This window comes from Fusarium fujikuroi, chromosome FFUJ_chr03, assembly GCF_900079805.1.
Source record: "Fusarium fujikuroi IMI 58289 draft genome, chromosome FFUJ_chr03".
Classification (NCBI taxonomy): Eukaryota; Fungi; Ascomycota; class Sordariomycetes; order Hypocreales; family Nectriaceae; genus Fusarium; species Fusarium fujikuroi.
In genome coordinates this window covers 1,653,051-1,667,132 of record NC_036624.1, presented here as the reverse complement: position 1 = coordinate 1,667,132, position 14,082 = coordinate 1,653,051, and the positions used below count along the sequence as shown (strand labels likewise).

Sequence of the window (14,082 nt, the reverse complement as noted above, 5' to 3'; positions counted from 1 at the left end):
AGACTGTTGGTGGAGGGGTTTTGTATTTGAGCAAAGCCGTGTTGATACCATGTAGCGATTTCTTCTTCAACGGTATTGTATTTGCGGTGGTGGGCGCGCCTCGGGTACCTTTGGGATCGTTGTATGTGGAGTCGGTCTCGGGCCCGGGCTCCAGCTTTCGATAATAACGGCGGAGGGCGCGGAAGGTTGGCGGATGGGTGCAGTTGAGATGTTTTCTTTTTACACAAACTATCATACTGAAAGGTGCGCTAAACTATTTGTCAAGGAAATTATGTTGCTGTCTTGATTTTATGCCTCTTGTACTCAGGGACACATGGCAGGTTGAAACACCAATTATTGACGTCTAGATGGTACAATCGATGACCAGACCAACTCTCAGCTTCGATCGAGCAGCCTGTTCCTGGTTCGTATCACGCATGAACCGCCCGAGAGAAAAGCTCCGTAGTGGGGATTTCTTCATTGACAAACACGACATTTGACGTGGATTGTGGTAAATCACTTCTCAAATATGGACGAATTGTTGGGGAGTGTCAAGAGAATGCCCGAGGGTCCCGAGAATTCTACGAGACCGACCGACGTTATTTCCCTACAGTCATCGGTCAGAAGTGATGTGCTTAGACAAAGCTGCCAGTCATTGTTGATCTCGGACCTGAATTCGACGTCCTTCGCTCATCATACATCTGTGCGTAGTGAATACAGCGAATCGTGGCATGATCGTCAACCTTTGGTTTACGGAACATGTCCAGGGCGGGAGATCGGCCACACCACCACCCCGGCTCGTTTACTACTCCGTACAGATTCCTGGAATAATGCGGAGGGTAAAAATGCTAAAGTCCTACGGAGAAATACCGATATTCAGGGTGAGGGTGAAAATCATCTATCAAACCTAGTCCAGAGCTCAACCATCAGGGCCGGTCATGTCACAAAAAAAAAAGAGCCCCTGTCTGGGCTGGGCTGGGCTGCATCTGCATCTGCATCAAGATGGCTTTGACCGGCACGAGACGACACGATGCACAACGAGGCTCATGGCCCACTTGCACCCCATGGAGAAGCATATGTAAATAACCTGCTGAAGAATGAAAAAGCGGAAAATGCCTGCTCTCATTGGAGTTTGATCTCCCCTGCCTTCATGGCTCAAACCTCGAGGGGCTCAACTTGACCAGGCAGGGTTAGCCGGATGTCTTTTCCCGCACCCCTTCGAGCTTAGGCTTACAGTAGCCCTCCGTAATGGTAACCAGTGGGCTCGGGTTGTGGCCGATGGGGGAGGTGATCTCAGCGCCGGAGGCACCGGGGCCGGAAGGGACCCACTGCGGGTTGAACTCCGCTTCAGGCGGGCGACTGACTTGACCTTCGGTGATTGATTTGCATCGCGATGATGTGGAGATCCCCCGACGTCTCACCTTTACTAGCTTGTTCCCAAACTGGATGTTCACCTTGGAATCCGAGGCGGTCACAAGAATGAGACTCAACAGCTAATACTCCGTACCCACAGAGCACAATATGTATACCCACATGACCTTGACGAAACGGTGAAGAGAAACATACTGCAGTCCAAGGTGTGGGCAAAGGAGTGTAAGAATCAGATGAGGTGAGGTGGTGTAGTGAGGAATTTTCGTTCCGTGTCTCCCATCTTCAGCCGTCTTTAATTTTAGATAGATCACCTTGCTGGCCATTGTAATCCATGCAAATCTGCAAGAAGACATAAACCTGCAGCATCGGTTAATTTTGTTGAGGGATGGAAGTTGTACTGGCTTTTTTCTTTCTTTTTATATATGTGTATATGATGAAACATGACTATGAAAGATGTGAGAAGTTCAAATTCAAGTCACAAAAACTAATGCGTACGGAGTATATTGAGCGGGTTTGTTATCTTGCTCCTACACCGACTATTGCATGCCTGATAGAACAAGAAGAACTCATTCAAATATTAAGCTTCAGTGACCCGGAGCAACCCGTCAACTTGCGTCGTTAAGAACCCGTAGCGGTGTTGGTCTTCCGTGGATGCTCACGTTCACACCCTCAGACGTATTGGCATGCCATTCCTTCCATGCAAGTGGAAATGTACTTTCGACAGAGATTTCACAGCCTCGTGATTCGTCAACAGAGCTACCCATCAAGGATATTGGTTGCTTTTGGATAGCCGAACTTTGCCGACTATTCTCCGTTATTGGCCAATCTGTCTGACGTAATTCGTGTCAACACGAATTGATTGGTTCAGACAATGCCCAGATTCATCCCTGCCGTACCGGACCAAAGGGACAAGCACCATGATATTCTTGGGTTTAACAAGAGCGTCATAGTTTTTGACTTCATGTCAGTTGAATAAGTAGTCTTTCGCATCTTGCTGCGTACTGCTACCAGATCTGAGGATGCATTTATAAAGTAGCAATTCCAAAAAGGTGGGTCTATAGGGAAAAGCTTTGATAAACTTCATGATGACCCTAGGGCAAGGCTTTTGAGAGCGGATAATTGAGGTCCGGAAGTGGGCCAGCTCCAGAAGAAGAGGACTTGGCAAGGACTACGGCATGCTGTTCGTGAACCATGAAGACCCTGGTGACTCTGGGGTACCCTCCTCCGCATGGGTTGAAGTCCGACGTTGAGAGGGCTGAGGGCTGATTCCATCGAAGACTGCAATGGAAGGATGACGAAGAGAACAACCCTTGTTCGAATGTTGAATCGATGCGATGCACAGTATCAATGTCGTCGTACTGTAGGTTTGGTTAATTTTTTGTTCTATAACAGGCCGCATTTCTGCGTCTGCAGCGCCTCGTGATGTCTCAGCCGATTCGATTCGACCTTTCCGATTCCGAAGCTCACGCCCACCCCTGTGGACACTGGAGCGGCTGACTCGATTAGGATGGTCAAGGACTATCGGTGATTGGCTTCTCCACACTGCACTGACAAACTGTGGGGAGAGGAACGCTGTTGGGATCGGGAGCGACACATTGGGCAGTTAGCACGGATACTGGGGACGGCAGCTCAGGTCAGTTCTGGTCAATTGTTTCTCAGGGAGAGCTATTGGACTAACTTAGCTCGTCCAAAATGTGGAATCAGCATCTGGAAACATTGGACCTGCGGTACCTATTGGCTTACTTACGTGGCCTGTTTCTCGAGACTCATTGTGGGGAGAACGGGGAAAAAGACAGTCACATCATGAAGATGAGGGACAGCATGTGGGTACTGCCGTATTTACATATCTCTCCAAGTCGGGGTAAAGTTTGGAGAAGTTTTATTAATACGTGATGAGGCAACTGAACGCCTTTCGAGTCAGAATACCACATAAAACTTACGGTGGCTTGGGAAATGGGTCAATTGAATTGCTTGTTTCTTTTGCTTGGCGCATAATAAGAACATTCGACGTGAATGTGTCGCTCTCAGACTAAATGTCGTCAACATCACCTTACCATTCCCTCGGATCTCGAATTATTGCTGGATCTAGAGAACCCCAATACAAGGTAACGCAAAGAGCTATACTGGCGATCTCTTCGATATTCGTATTAGCTGCTCATCTAAGTGTATGTATTGTCGCCAGCTTTAGAGTTGTCAGCCTCTCCAATGCCGGTGTTGCAGCGCCCGTGCTTCCGTGGAGCCGGCATCTCATGAGGTGGGAGGTGTTGTGGACGTTCAATCTTGAGCTAAGTACCCGGCTGATCCAGCGCACGATACATATCAAGAGAAGCAGGATCGCTTTTGATAGGTTTCCAAACGTAGTTGAGGATGGATAATGGCAGGATTCATCAATCGCGAGGTGCAGGTCTCGCCAGTCGTGTCCGTCCATACCCGGCAAGATTTTAAACGCTAACCCCGGACCAAGAGAGCATGGCTCAAGAAAGAGACTTGCATCTGGTCCCGCAAACGCCAAGTAGTGGTCTCGACGCCTTGGTGGCTGATTAGAGTGAAAATGAAAGGAGGGGAAGAAAACACCATACACAAGGGATAGATTCCGCCGAACAAAGAATTATACATGAACCAGACGTCTCCTAATTAATTGAAGCTTTCCTTCCACTATGAAAACTCCCAGAGCAACCAACCTCTTTTGTTAGACTGGCATGCTAATAACAATGGTAGGGCATTGTCAAGGATGAACGCAATTCCAAGTCCAAGTTCACTAGCTGCTAACAAAAAGTCAAGTGACAAGTGCCCAGACAGATGACAAGATTTCGTCAATGCCCAGATATGAAATGCTTGGCTATATGTAAGCAGTTGACAATCTACATGAAATCCTCGTAGCTCACGATTGCGTGGTTACATCTCGTTCCCTTGGCTTATCGCACAAACGCAAATCCAACACACTGACGTTGATTTTCACTTTTATTTTCTTATCCTTTGGTAATGTGTAGCTCTGCCGTTGTATCGTCGCCGATAAATCCCCACATCCACGCGCACCCCAATGTGACGGCGAAGGGTGCCACCTCCAGACTTGCCCCCTGCTAGAGGGCTTTGCCAGCTTGGGAGTAGCTCTCCGCTTACAGTAGGAACAGCCAGCGCTAAATTACCCATCATCCAGGTTCTTCTTGCGGACTCGTTAGGCCCACCCTCGATGAGCCCTGTCCTGGACGCTCAAACGCCATCGACACCCTCGCCCAAAGACCCTCAAATGCCTCGTACACGCCCTCCTCCACTTGGTTACCTTGGTGCTTGTGCTTGCTCTCATCGATCAAACTGCTTCTTGTCCCCTCCGTGACTAACATGGCTCTGCCAGACTAGTGACGAGAATATAATAACCTTCCGCACCCCCCACCAACCATCCCCCGGATTTCCATCCCCTTGGCTTCAAACTTCTATTTGCACCAGACCTGTTGGTGATCCTCTGTGCCTCTGTTCCTCTTTGATTGTGAAGCATCCCAGATTATCTCAATCTGATGGGGATTAGGCATTCGCTCTAATTCAGATTGAGGTCGACATTTGAGCCTCAGCCTGTCCCTGTCATCACTCTTCCAGCCTCGTCTACCTTACTTCCCACCAGTCTCGGGGTAAACAAAAGACAACAACCGAGCCACGATAGACATTTTGAATCTCGACGACAAACGACTGAAACTAATCTGAACTCTCCACTCTACCGCTTGTATCTGGCCAAATCGAACATTTCAATGATTCATCACAACGACGACCACTGCCCTCTCTCACCATTTTAATTTTTGCAAGACCTAGTACCGCCACATCGAGGATCTTCAAACAGCATTACGCACTCATCGGGCTTTCAGTCACAAGCCCATACCAGTAATCACCATAACTGGAGTTGTCAATCGACAAATACTGAGTCTGTACGAGATCAAACATCACAACAACTATAGCCATGCAAACAGAAGCTTCACAGGGCTCGGCAGCCCCGCCATCGCCAACGGCAACCTCAGTAAAGGCTTCCAACGAAAAGAACAGCAAGAAGAGAGCCTCACCATCTGGCGACTCGGAGCAACCGGAAAAGATCACAAAGCGACGCGCTGCCCGTGCTTGCGTGTCCTGCCGGGCACGAAAAGTCCGATGCGACGTAGTCGAAGGAGCCCCTTGTGGAAACTGTCGCTGGGACAATGTTGAGGTACGCTTCTAGTTACTAACTATTGGATTCTGGACAAAACAGTCAATCCCCGCCCTGGATTTGAGAGCATGACTGACATATGAGCAGTGCGTTGTCCAAGAAAGCCGTAGGCGAAAGTAAGTTATCCCAACGTTTTCCGGGCATCGTGTTCCGATCGACTTCATTCCGGCCCCTTGAACCGGCTGCCGGTACCAATGGAGCTCACTCGAAAACGTCATGTCACGCAAAACGCCCCAGAGAAAAAAATTACGTTGGGTTTACGTTGCTAACCGCCGCCGCAGGAAGAATCTTTATACGGCCAGCACAGCGGGCCAGTCCGTCTCCACAGAAGCTCAGTTGCGTTGCAAAACAACGGCCAGCAACGGGAATCCTACAGGTCCCAGCAAGAGTGCGACTGTGGGCATGAGCACAGCCGACCTTCGACGTCCCAGCAGCGGCTCAGCCATTTCGACTAGCAGCATTGACGCACCCAGTACTTTTCTGAACAGTTCCGTCCTTGATAGCCATATGCCTCACATGATATGTAAGTTTTTGCGCTACTTTCAACTTCCAACCTCAACCCTCATTTTGTGCGCCGTAGCCAGCCCTCTCGATTGGCTAGTGGCTTTCTTTTTTGGGGGAACAACTCCGTTCTCCGCATTTTCAGCCGCCCCTGGCCCGCTTTCTTCATGTACTCCACAGTACTTACATGCCCGATCACATGGAAATTTAACGACGGTTGATGATGGAATGCGCGGGAACCGAACGAACTATCGCTGACCACGAGACCCAGATCAACGCTCTGGCTACCGCCGAGATTCCAGCTCACTCAATAAGATTCAGTCAATAGAATCTAACGCACACCGGTCGTCATGGGGTAGCATCATCCCGGACCCTGCGTTCTTCGATAACTTGCGTACCACTCAATTGCTCGGATCTCTCGAAGAGAAGGACACCCCGGCTCCCCAGTTCCCTGCATTCTTACGACCTCTGCCAAATAAGATCGCGCCTGAAGATGTCGATTATCTCAAGATCAAGGGCGCACTATCGGTGCCCACCCTGCCACTGCAAAATGCACTCCTTCAGGCTTATGTCGAATACGTGCACCCATACATGCCGCTTATGGACCTGAACAACTTTCTCGGCGTCATCAACAGTCGTGATGGAAAGAATGGTCAGACAAGTCTCTTCCTCTACCAGGCTGTGATGTTCGCAGCGTCAGCCTTCGTAGACATGAAGTACCTTCGTGAGGGTGGTTACACCACTCGAAAAGCAGCTCGCAAGTCCTTCTTTCAAAAGACAAGGGTGAGTAAGGTCTCCAACCACGTGGGACTTGCCAAACTAATCCGCCAATAGTTACTGTACGACTTCGATTACGAGTCAGATCGCCTTGTCCTCGTACAAGCTTTGCTTTTGATGACGTATTGGTATGAGACGCCAGATGACCAGAAAGACACATGGCACTGGATGGGTGTGGCCATCTCACTGGCACACACTATCGGCCTTCATCGAAACCCCGGGTCCACCAGCATGGCCCCAGCAAAACAAAAGCTCTGGAAGCGAATATGGTGGTCTTGCTTCATGCGAGATCGCCTCATCGCTCTCGGCATGAGACGGCCTACGCGTATTAAGGACGAAGATTTCGATGTGCCCATGCTCGAGGAGAGTGACTTTGAGATTGAGGTCCTCCCCGAGAACAATACCGTTATCCCAGCTAGCTGTGCATTGGTTCGCAATCTCGACATGCAGCGAGAGCTGGCTATCATGTGCATTGCCAAAGCTCAGCTGTGCGTATGCATTAGCCGCATGCTGAAGGCTCAATATTCAGTTTTGATCCGGGATAAGATGAAGCCCGAAAATACTACTAACAGCACTATGATGCTTTTCCCTAATAAGCAATTAGATAACGTTGAGAGCGTTACCGAGGTGGATCACGAACTTATGGCATGGGCTGAGTCGCTACCAGCCTGCTGCCAGTACCGCACTCTAACACCTTTGGATGTCAAAGACGGACGATCAACGATTGCTGTTCAGAGGACACTCCTGCACATGGTATACTACACTACCATATCGGCTCTGCACCGACCCCAGTTCCTGCCATCGTCACCTCTCCAGGCCCCAACAACATCCCGACAAGTACAAGATATGTCTCGACTACGTGTTCGCGATGCTGCGATGCATATTACCCGAATGGCTACGGAGCTCCACCAATACCGATTGGAGCGATTCTTGCCAACGACTGGTGTCACTGTTATTCTTCCTGCAATGATCATTCACCTCCTCGAGATGAAGAATCCCACGCCCCAGGCCCGGGAGCGTGCCACACGAGGATTCCGCCAATGTATGCGGGTTATGGAGAAGCTCCGAGAGGTTTATGCTGCTGCAGATTACGCAACTGGGTTCCTTGATGCTGCTCTGCGAAAGGCTGCGATTGATATCAACTCCAGCGTTGCACCTTCAACTCTAGCCATGATGAAACGGGTACCAATCGAGTTCAGCGCTCAAACACCACCTCCTGAGAATGCGCCATACATGACTGCTTCCGAGTCGCTATTTAATGAGAAGCCGAAGGAGCCTCGGCCTGTGGCAGCACCAACTATGATGCCGCCAAATACTGTCAACGCTGCAGCTTTGGAGATGCCCACAAACTCACCACCCCAGACGGAGATGGAGTCTCCTGCCGCTGGCTTGACACCGAGCGTCAGTGCTGGATCAGAGGAAATTCAACTGGATGTTGACAATATGGATCTCGATTTCATGCAAGGCCACGACGAGTTTGACTGGAATGCTGTGGCCGGAACCGATTTTGACGTTGACCAGTGGCTGCAATTCCCCCCTGAGGGCGTGAACAATCAAGACGATAATTTGATCGCTGGGGTATTGGGCGTTGAGGAGCCTACTATGTCGGCAGAACAAGCGCTGACCTGGGCTATTAATGCCGAGGTCGACGCAGCCCGGCAAACCGAGAACCGCGAGATTCCTGCCCCGGCATAGTTTCTAGACGCCTCAACTTCGGTATTGCAACGCAATTCTGGATCAATGATCTTTTTGGACGGAGCCTTGCATTTGTTTCATTTTTGCGTTACCTGTTGTATGTGTCTGAATTCGAGACAAGGCGTTAGGATTGTTGCTCCAGGAGGCGCATTATGTTTTGAGGGACGGCGGATATGATTTAATGTTTTTAAGGACATCAAAAAGCAACGCTTGGCACGACTGTTGATGAAGACATTGATTTTGGCGTTTGATATCACCTACAGACAGGAAAGGGATGCCCCCAGGGGCTCAAACTTGTTGTTGCTGGTTGTTTTCTTGTCAACCTGAAGATGTGTTTTGTAGTTGAATGGTAACGAAATCCAAGTTGAATCATGAGTACCTGATGTGACATCTGTTATAGTATCTGTAGTTCTATTTTAGTTAGTTATGGACCCCTGCATGCCCTCAATAGTAGTAAAACTTTTGAGTTGTACTTAATGTTAACGAAAGCATGTAGTTCCGTTATCCTGTCTACTCAGCTCAATATGACCAATACATGCAGGGGAGCACATTGACTATGGAGAACAAGAAATAGCAAGGTTGAACCGATGGACCTCGCAGTGCGTTGTTATTATAGGGTGTCGACTACATGAAGCGAGAATTTGGCATGGAGTATGTAATTTAACTCGGCAGGTCATGAATTGGAGGTCGATTGGGTATGGCGCAATCTATTTGTTGACATTGAAAACTAGCATCATGATGGCTGACAGGGTGACGGTTAACAGGGGCAGATAGGTACAAACGAGACGGGGGGTCTTGTGATCATGACTGATAGATAGGCAAGACATGAGCAGATGAGATGGATGGAAAAAATGCTTTTAGAGGATTGAGTAGCTAACTTCGGATGTCTCTGCCTATTCAAACCACCCCTTTTTTCTGTCTTGGTGATGTGTAGACATGCTCACGATGGTGTTTAGTGATTACAGGCACAGAAGCTGCGGATAAGATGGTTCAAGATATTGAAGACTGACAAGGGCCAAATCGATCTAATTCGATGCCCTGGCTTGGTCGTACAGGGCAATCGAGCTAATAATATCACCGTTGACGGTTGATGGGCCAGCCTGCGATGGAATAAAGAAGATCTCCTTTCCGTCTACGTTATGTACGAGGTGGTCAAGGTCGTTACCTAGCCAGGTCTTGGCCTCATATTAGAGAGTGGAGGAAAGGGAGGCGAATATGGGGCGTAACCGAGCCCAGGCGAGAAGAAGGGCTTTTCTCTTTGATTACCTCTAGGTACTTACTACTTTAGCAGCTGTAACTAATGCTGGCACGTAATAGTACCTACCTACTTGAATACAAGACATGGATGGATGTCTCTAGCATCCGTCAGGTTGGTACCTGGAGGGGAAACGCTAGGTGCGTAGCACTCTATGTATTCTATAGTGAGGGTCCCAAGCTCATTTTCTCTCCCTTACAACGTAGGCCTCTCAACCACCATCACTTCAACATATCTTCTTTTCCTTGACTAGATCTTGCGACTATGGTTATTATTATTTGTATTCTTGGCATCTTTGCATTATACCTGATCCGTCAATTGTCGTTGTACCTTTCTTTACCGCTTCATCTTCCCTGAGTGTGCTCCCTCCCTTGAAGCAAAGTGGCCGCAGCTCCGAAGCTCATCGTCCAACGTCACCAAAGTTTTATTATATTTATTGCTTTTTTCTCTGTGCATACTGTTTGCACTCTTTTGTTCACTCGATACTCGAACTCTTACCAGTATCTCTAAACAAGATCTTGACCAGATCCGGCCATTCCATCGTGCCAACCAACAGCCTAGCTCTTGCAAAGTTCCAACGACGTCAAATCGACGATACTCTGTTTGAGCTGCGTTTCTATTTCACTACATTGCGCACAGGGCATCCGGCCGATCGAACCGATTTTCTTTTTCCTTCCTATCCATGGTCACGAATCGTGGGTGACGAACCATTGGTTTTGGATTCATTTGACCAGGGCGCTAAATACGACAAGCTACTTGCACAAGCCCCATCCTTGCCGCCAATTCAGTGTAAACCTCATTTATTACAGGCCTCCGCAACGAGACGCAACGCGACCGTGGCCCACACAAGAACCTCACACGTCAACCCAAACCACGTCAAACTCAACTCTTCTTTGCGCAACTCTTTGACCGCCATCTCCCATCGGCGATTGCTTCGTTCCCTTACAACTCCCTTTCAGCTCCCAGAGTGGCCTTCCAAAGGCCCTCTTTGTCGCTCCTTACCTCTTCGGATCCACTTTCAGCTTGCTTTTTTCCCTTTCCCTTAAGCCTAAGAGCTTTGTCAGTTGCGCGACTCTGTGCCACACACAGCTTCACTTCTTGAATTCGTAACTAAGCGGTCTTCCAACCTGCATGAAACCTTGCAGCCTTTGAACAAAGAAGCTCCACCTGATCGCATTCACTAGCAAACACCACAAGGACTTTTCCGACCTGACAGCGACCTATCTGACGACACAATTTCTGACGTATCTTCTTCGATATGGGCATCAAAACCTCCACTCATCCCCGCCCCATCGACATGTCCCCAGGTTCCTAGACAGATCATGATTCTACGATCCATCCACCCGATTCGAGCCTGTCTGTCTGCTGGATAATAACCATGACCGATCTCAACGCCCAAGTCGCCAAGCAGGCGCGCGATGCCGCCGCCACTTCGCCGGCTCCGAAGAACAAACTTACTGAAGATATTATTGTGAATCTCGGTCCTGCTACTGTCGTCGATGCGCTGAACACGGCCACTGGCGCCCTTCGCACGTCCTTGGATAATGCCTCTTCTAAGGAGCGAGATTTCATAAATCGCACCGCTCTTGCGTCATACACAATCTGGGGATGGTTTGAGGAACTTCAGTCTTGGCCGTGGCCCTCCGAACCGGGGCCTGCTGGATTTCTGATGCCCAGCGATGAAGAGCGCAAACGAAAATCAATGCAACTTACCGTCCCAGGGGACGACGAGGATCAGTGGATGGGGAGTTTGCTTGCTCGAGATGTGTCGAAACATGAGCAGAGGCTGGCTCAAATTCAGTGTGATTTGTCAGACCTTGATCTCGAAGACATCAAAGTCCATGTCCTCAACCATCATATCCTCCCCTTATCCAGACCAGGTACACCACTTGCTGAATTCACGGGAGTTGGTCAGTTATCGCGTTCCAGCTATAATCGCATGGAGGACCACACTGCAGTGATCACAGCGATTGTTCTGAAGGCGCTGCCCGTCTTGGATAAGCTGACTCGTTTACTACACACCTGGAACCTACGACTTTGTGCTCTGCGTCGCATACCAACGGTTCTACTTGCCCTTGAGGACGCTGAAGTTGCACTTAAATCTGCTTTTAAGGCCATTTCTATCCCCACAAAAGACACACCCAAGAAAGACAACAACACTCCTTTGCAAGATTCCGCGCTTACGAGGAATACATTTGATGTGATGAAGGCGCATCTCGGCGAACTCATTGTCCGTCCGGGTCGGTCGCTTGATTATATGCTAGACTGCTTGGAAGGACTACCTGACACGCTCCCCAGTGATTGGTTGGATCGAATGGAAGCTGTAGAGTCGAGTTACGGTGAATGGGTTGTGGTTTGTGAGAGGAAGATCAGACACACTGAAAGGACTGCCCCCCCTGAACCATCGGGACCTCCCCGCTCTCCTTCACCAGTGAAGAACAGCAATGCATCTGACAAGTCTACTACACTCGTTGACAGTTTGACTGACGATGAATCTGATAACGATGATGAGAGCTCTGCCAATGCTGGGGCTGCTGTTGTACCCATCCCGTTGCTTCTACCGCCCAAGAAGGTGGCAGTCACTAGCTCCGACAACTCAGCTATGGAACCCACGAAAGCTAGGGTGCCTTCTGGCGTTTCGGAGCCGGAGAAAGTTGTCCCAGAGTGGTATAGGAGAGATCCGTCATCAGAGAGTGAGCCCGAGAGCCCTTCCTTTCTCCCCATCGAAGAAGTCGACGAACCATACGATGACGAGAACCACACTTTTGACGGTACCAGAGACGTAATGCCAGTCCAGTCACAATTACCAAGGCCAAGCATCGAACAAGACTTTAACTCCTCGATACTGTCAACTCAGTACCCTGGAACACCTGACCACAGCTTCACACACCACTTCGATCGAGATATCTCTCCTGAATTACCGCCGCTTCGACCCCTTCCTCTTCCAAGGCAGAAGATTGATCCATCCCGTACTCTTACTGTCACTCAGCCTTCGTCGAGCTATTTCGGCGGCATATCTAGTGATCCACCTGAGGTATCCGCTTCTCCTGACATTCCTCGGACCCGAATTCGTGAAGCAGAGTACATTCAGGCAAGCCCCCCCAGTACTCCGCCCATGTTGCCTGTGAATTCACGGGAATCCTCTTTGGCACCTCTGGATAGCCCTCTATTACCAGATCGGAACATCGATGATCTAGATATGTCCAATATGCAAATTGAGGATTCGTTCAACGAAGACTTTGACGATTCATTTTCAATCGCTGAGTACCCCACTACTTTCGACCGCCGCAGTAGCGTTGGCGATCAACACCTGCAACAACAAATCAGTCAGATCATTGACTCGATACCCGCCAAGATCAAGCTAACTAATGACTCCTCTTCGAGAGTCAACCTGAACCCCCCGGATGTGCAGCTCCCACGCATCAGAAAGAGGCCTTCCATTGAGCCTTTCCGAAGAAGCGCTTCGAATCTTTCATCCCGTGCTGGTACGCCCTCGTTCACCCTTTCGCCTGCCAAGAACACGAGGGTACGAAACCGTGGCCACCATGAGATCAAGGTCTACCATCTTTCTCGTTCGTCCGGCGAGGCTCCAATTAAACTGTTCATTCGCTGTGTTGGCGAACAGGGAGAACGTGTCATGGTTCGTGTGGGTGGCGGCTGGGCAGATCTAGGCGAATATCTCAAGGAGTATGCTAGCCACCACAAACGCCGATCTGCTACAGCCAACGCCAAAGTTGAGGTTCTTCCAGAATCTCCTGGGGCATCAAGGTCTAATATGGGGTCAAGTCCAAATGGGCGACCTCAATCTGCGGTTGAGTTATCCCCTATGTCCCCATTGTCTGTCCGTAAGACGCGACGAAGCGTTGGTGCCGTGGGTAGCGAAGCACCTAAATTGAATACCAAAACGTACGCCTTTGGCCCCGCCCTTGGTGAGGAGGATCCCTCAGAAGTGTTCAACCGGTCGCGGTCCAACTCTCACCTTGATTGGAATGAAGACGAGAGCTCTTTCCTTGGACTTGCGGGGCCTACAGGCAAGAAAGTTGAGATGAGTGAGGAGAACAAAGCATGGGTCGCAAGTGTCAAGGAAAAGGTCAGAATCGCTAGCGGCGAGCGAAGTCGGCTGCCATCAACGAGCAGCCAGTTTGGTGAGCTCGGTAGAATCGGTGGCACAAAGCGACTATTCCTCAAAACTGAGGACCGTCGGGAATCGAAAGGCGGTCGAGAATCGAGAGGAGGCCGAGAGTCACGGGGAAGTGTCAGATGAAGCTGGTATAACAGCACGAGCAACGAAGCTTCTACTCTTGTGTTAACATACTTG

At 49.6% G+C, this 14,082-nt stretch overlaps 2 protein-coding genes; both read left to right on the top strand.

The window, feature by feature from the left end:
• Window positions 1-5,296: 5,296 nt before the first annotated feature.
• On the top strand, window positions 5,297-8,509 carry FFUJ_02652 (probable cutinase transcription factor 1 beta; the record flags this gene model as incomplete). XM_023574409.1 has 5 exons in its annotated part: window positions 5,297-5,536; window positions 5,624-5,652; window positions 5,818-6,059; window positions 6,309-6,820; window positions 6,872-8,509. The coding sequence occupies 5 exons, from the start codon at window positions 5,297-5,299 to the stop codon at window positions 8,507-8,509; spliced, it is 2,661 nt and encodes an 886-aa protein (XP_023427768.1).
• Window positions 8,510-11,142: 2,633 nt separating this feature from the next.
• On the top strand, window positions 11,143-14,028 carry FFUJ_02651 (uncharacterized protein; the record flags this gene model as incomplete). The annotated part of the gene is made up of 1 exon (XM_023574408.1): window positions 11,143-14,028. One exon carries the CDS (start codon window positions 11,143-11,145, stop codon window positions 14,026-14,028), a length of 2,886 nt encoding a protein of 961 aa, XP_023427767.1.
• Window positions 14,029-14,082: the final 54 nt, after the last annotated feature.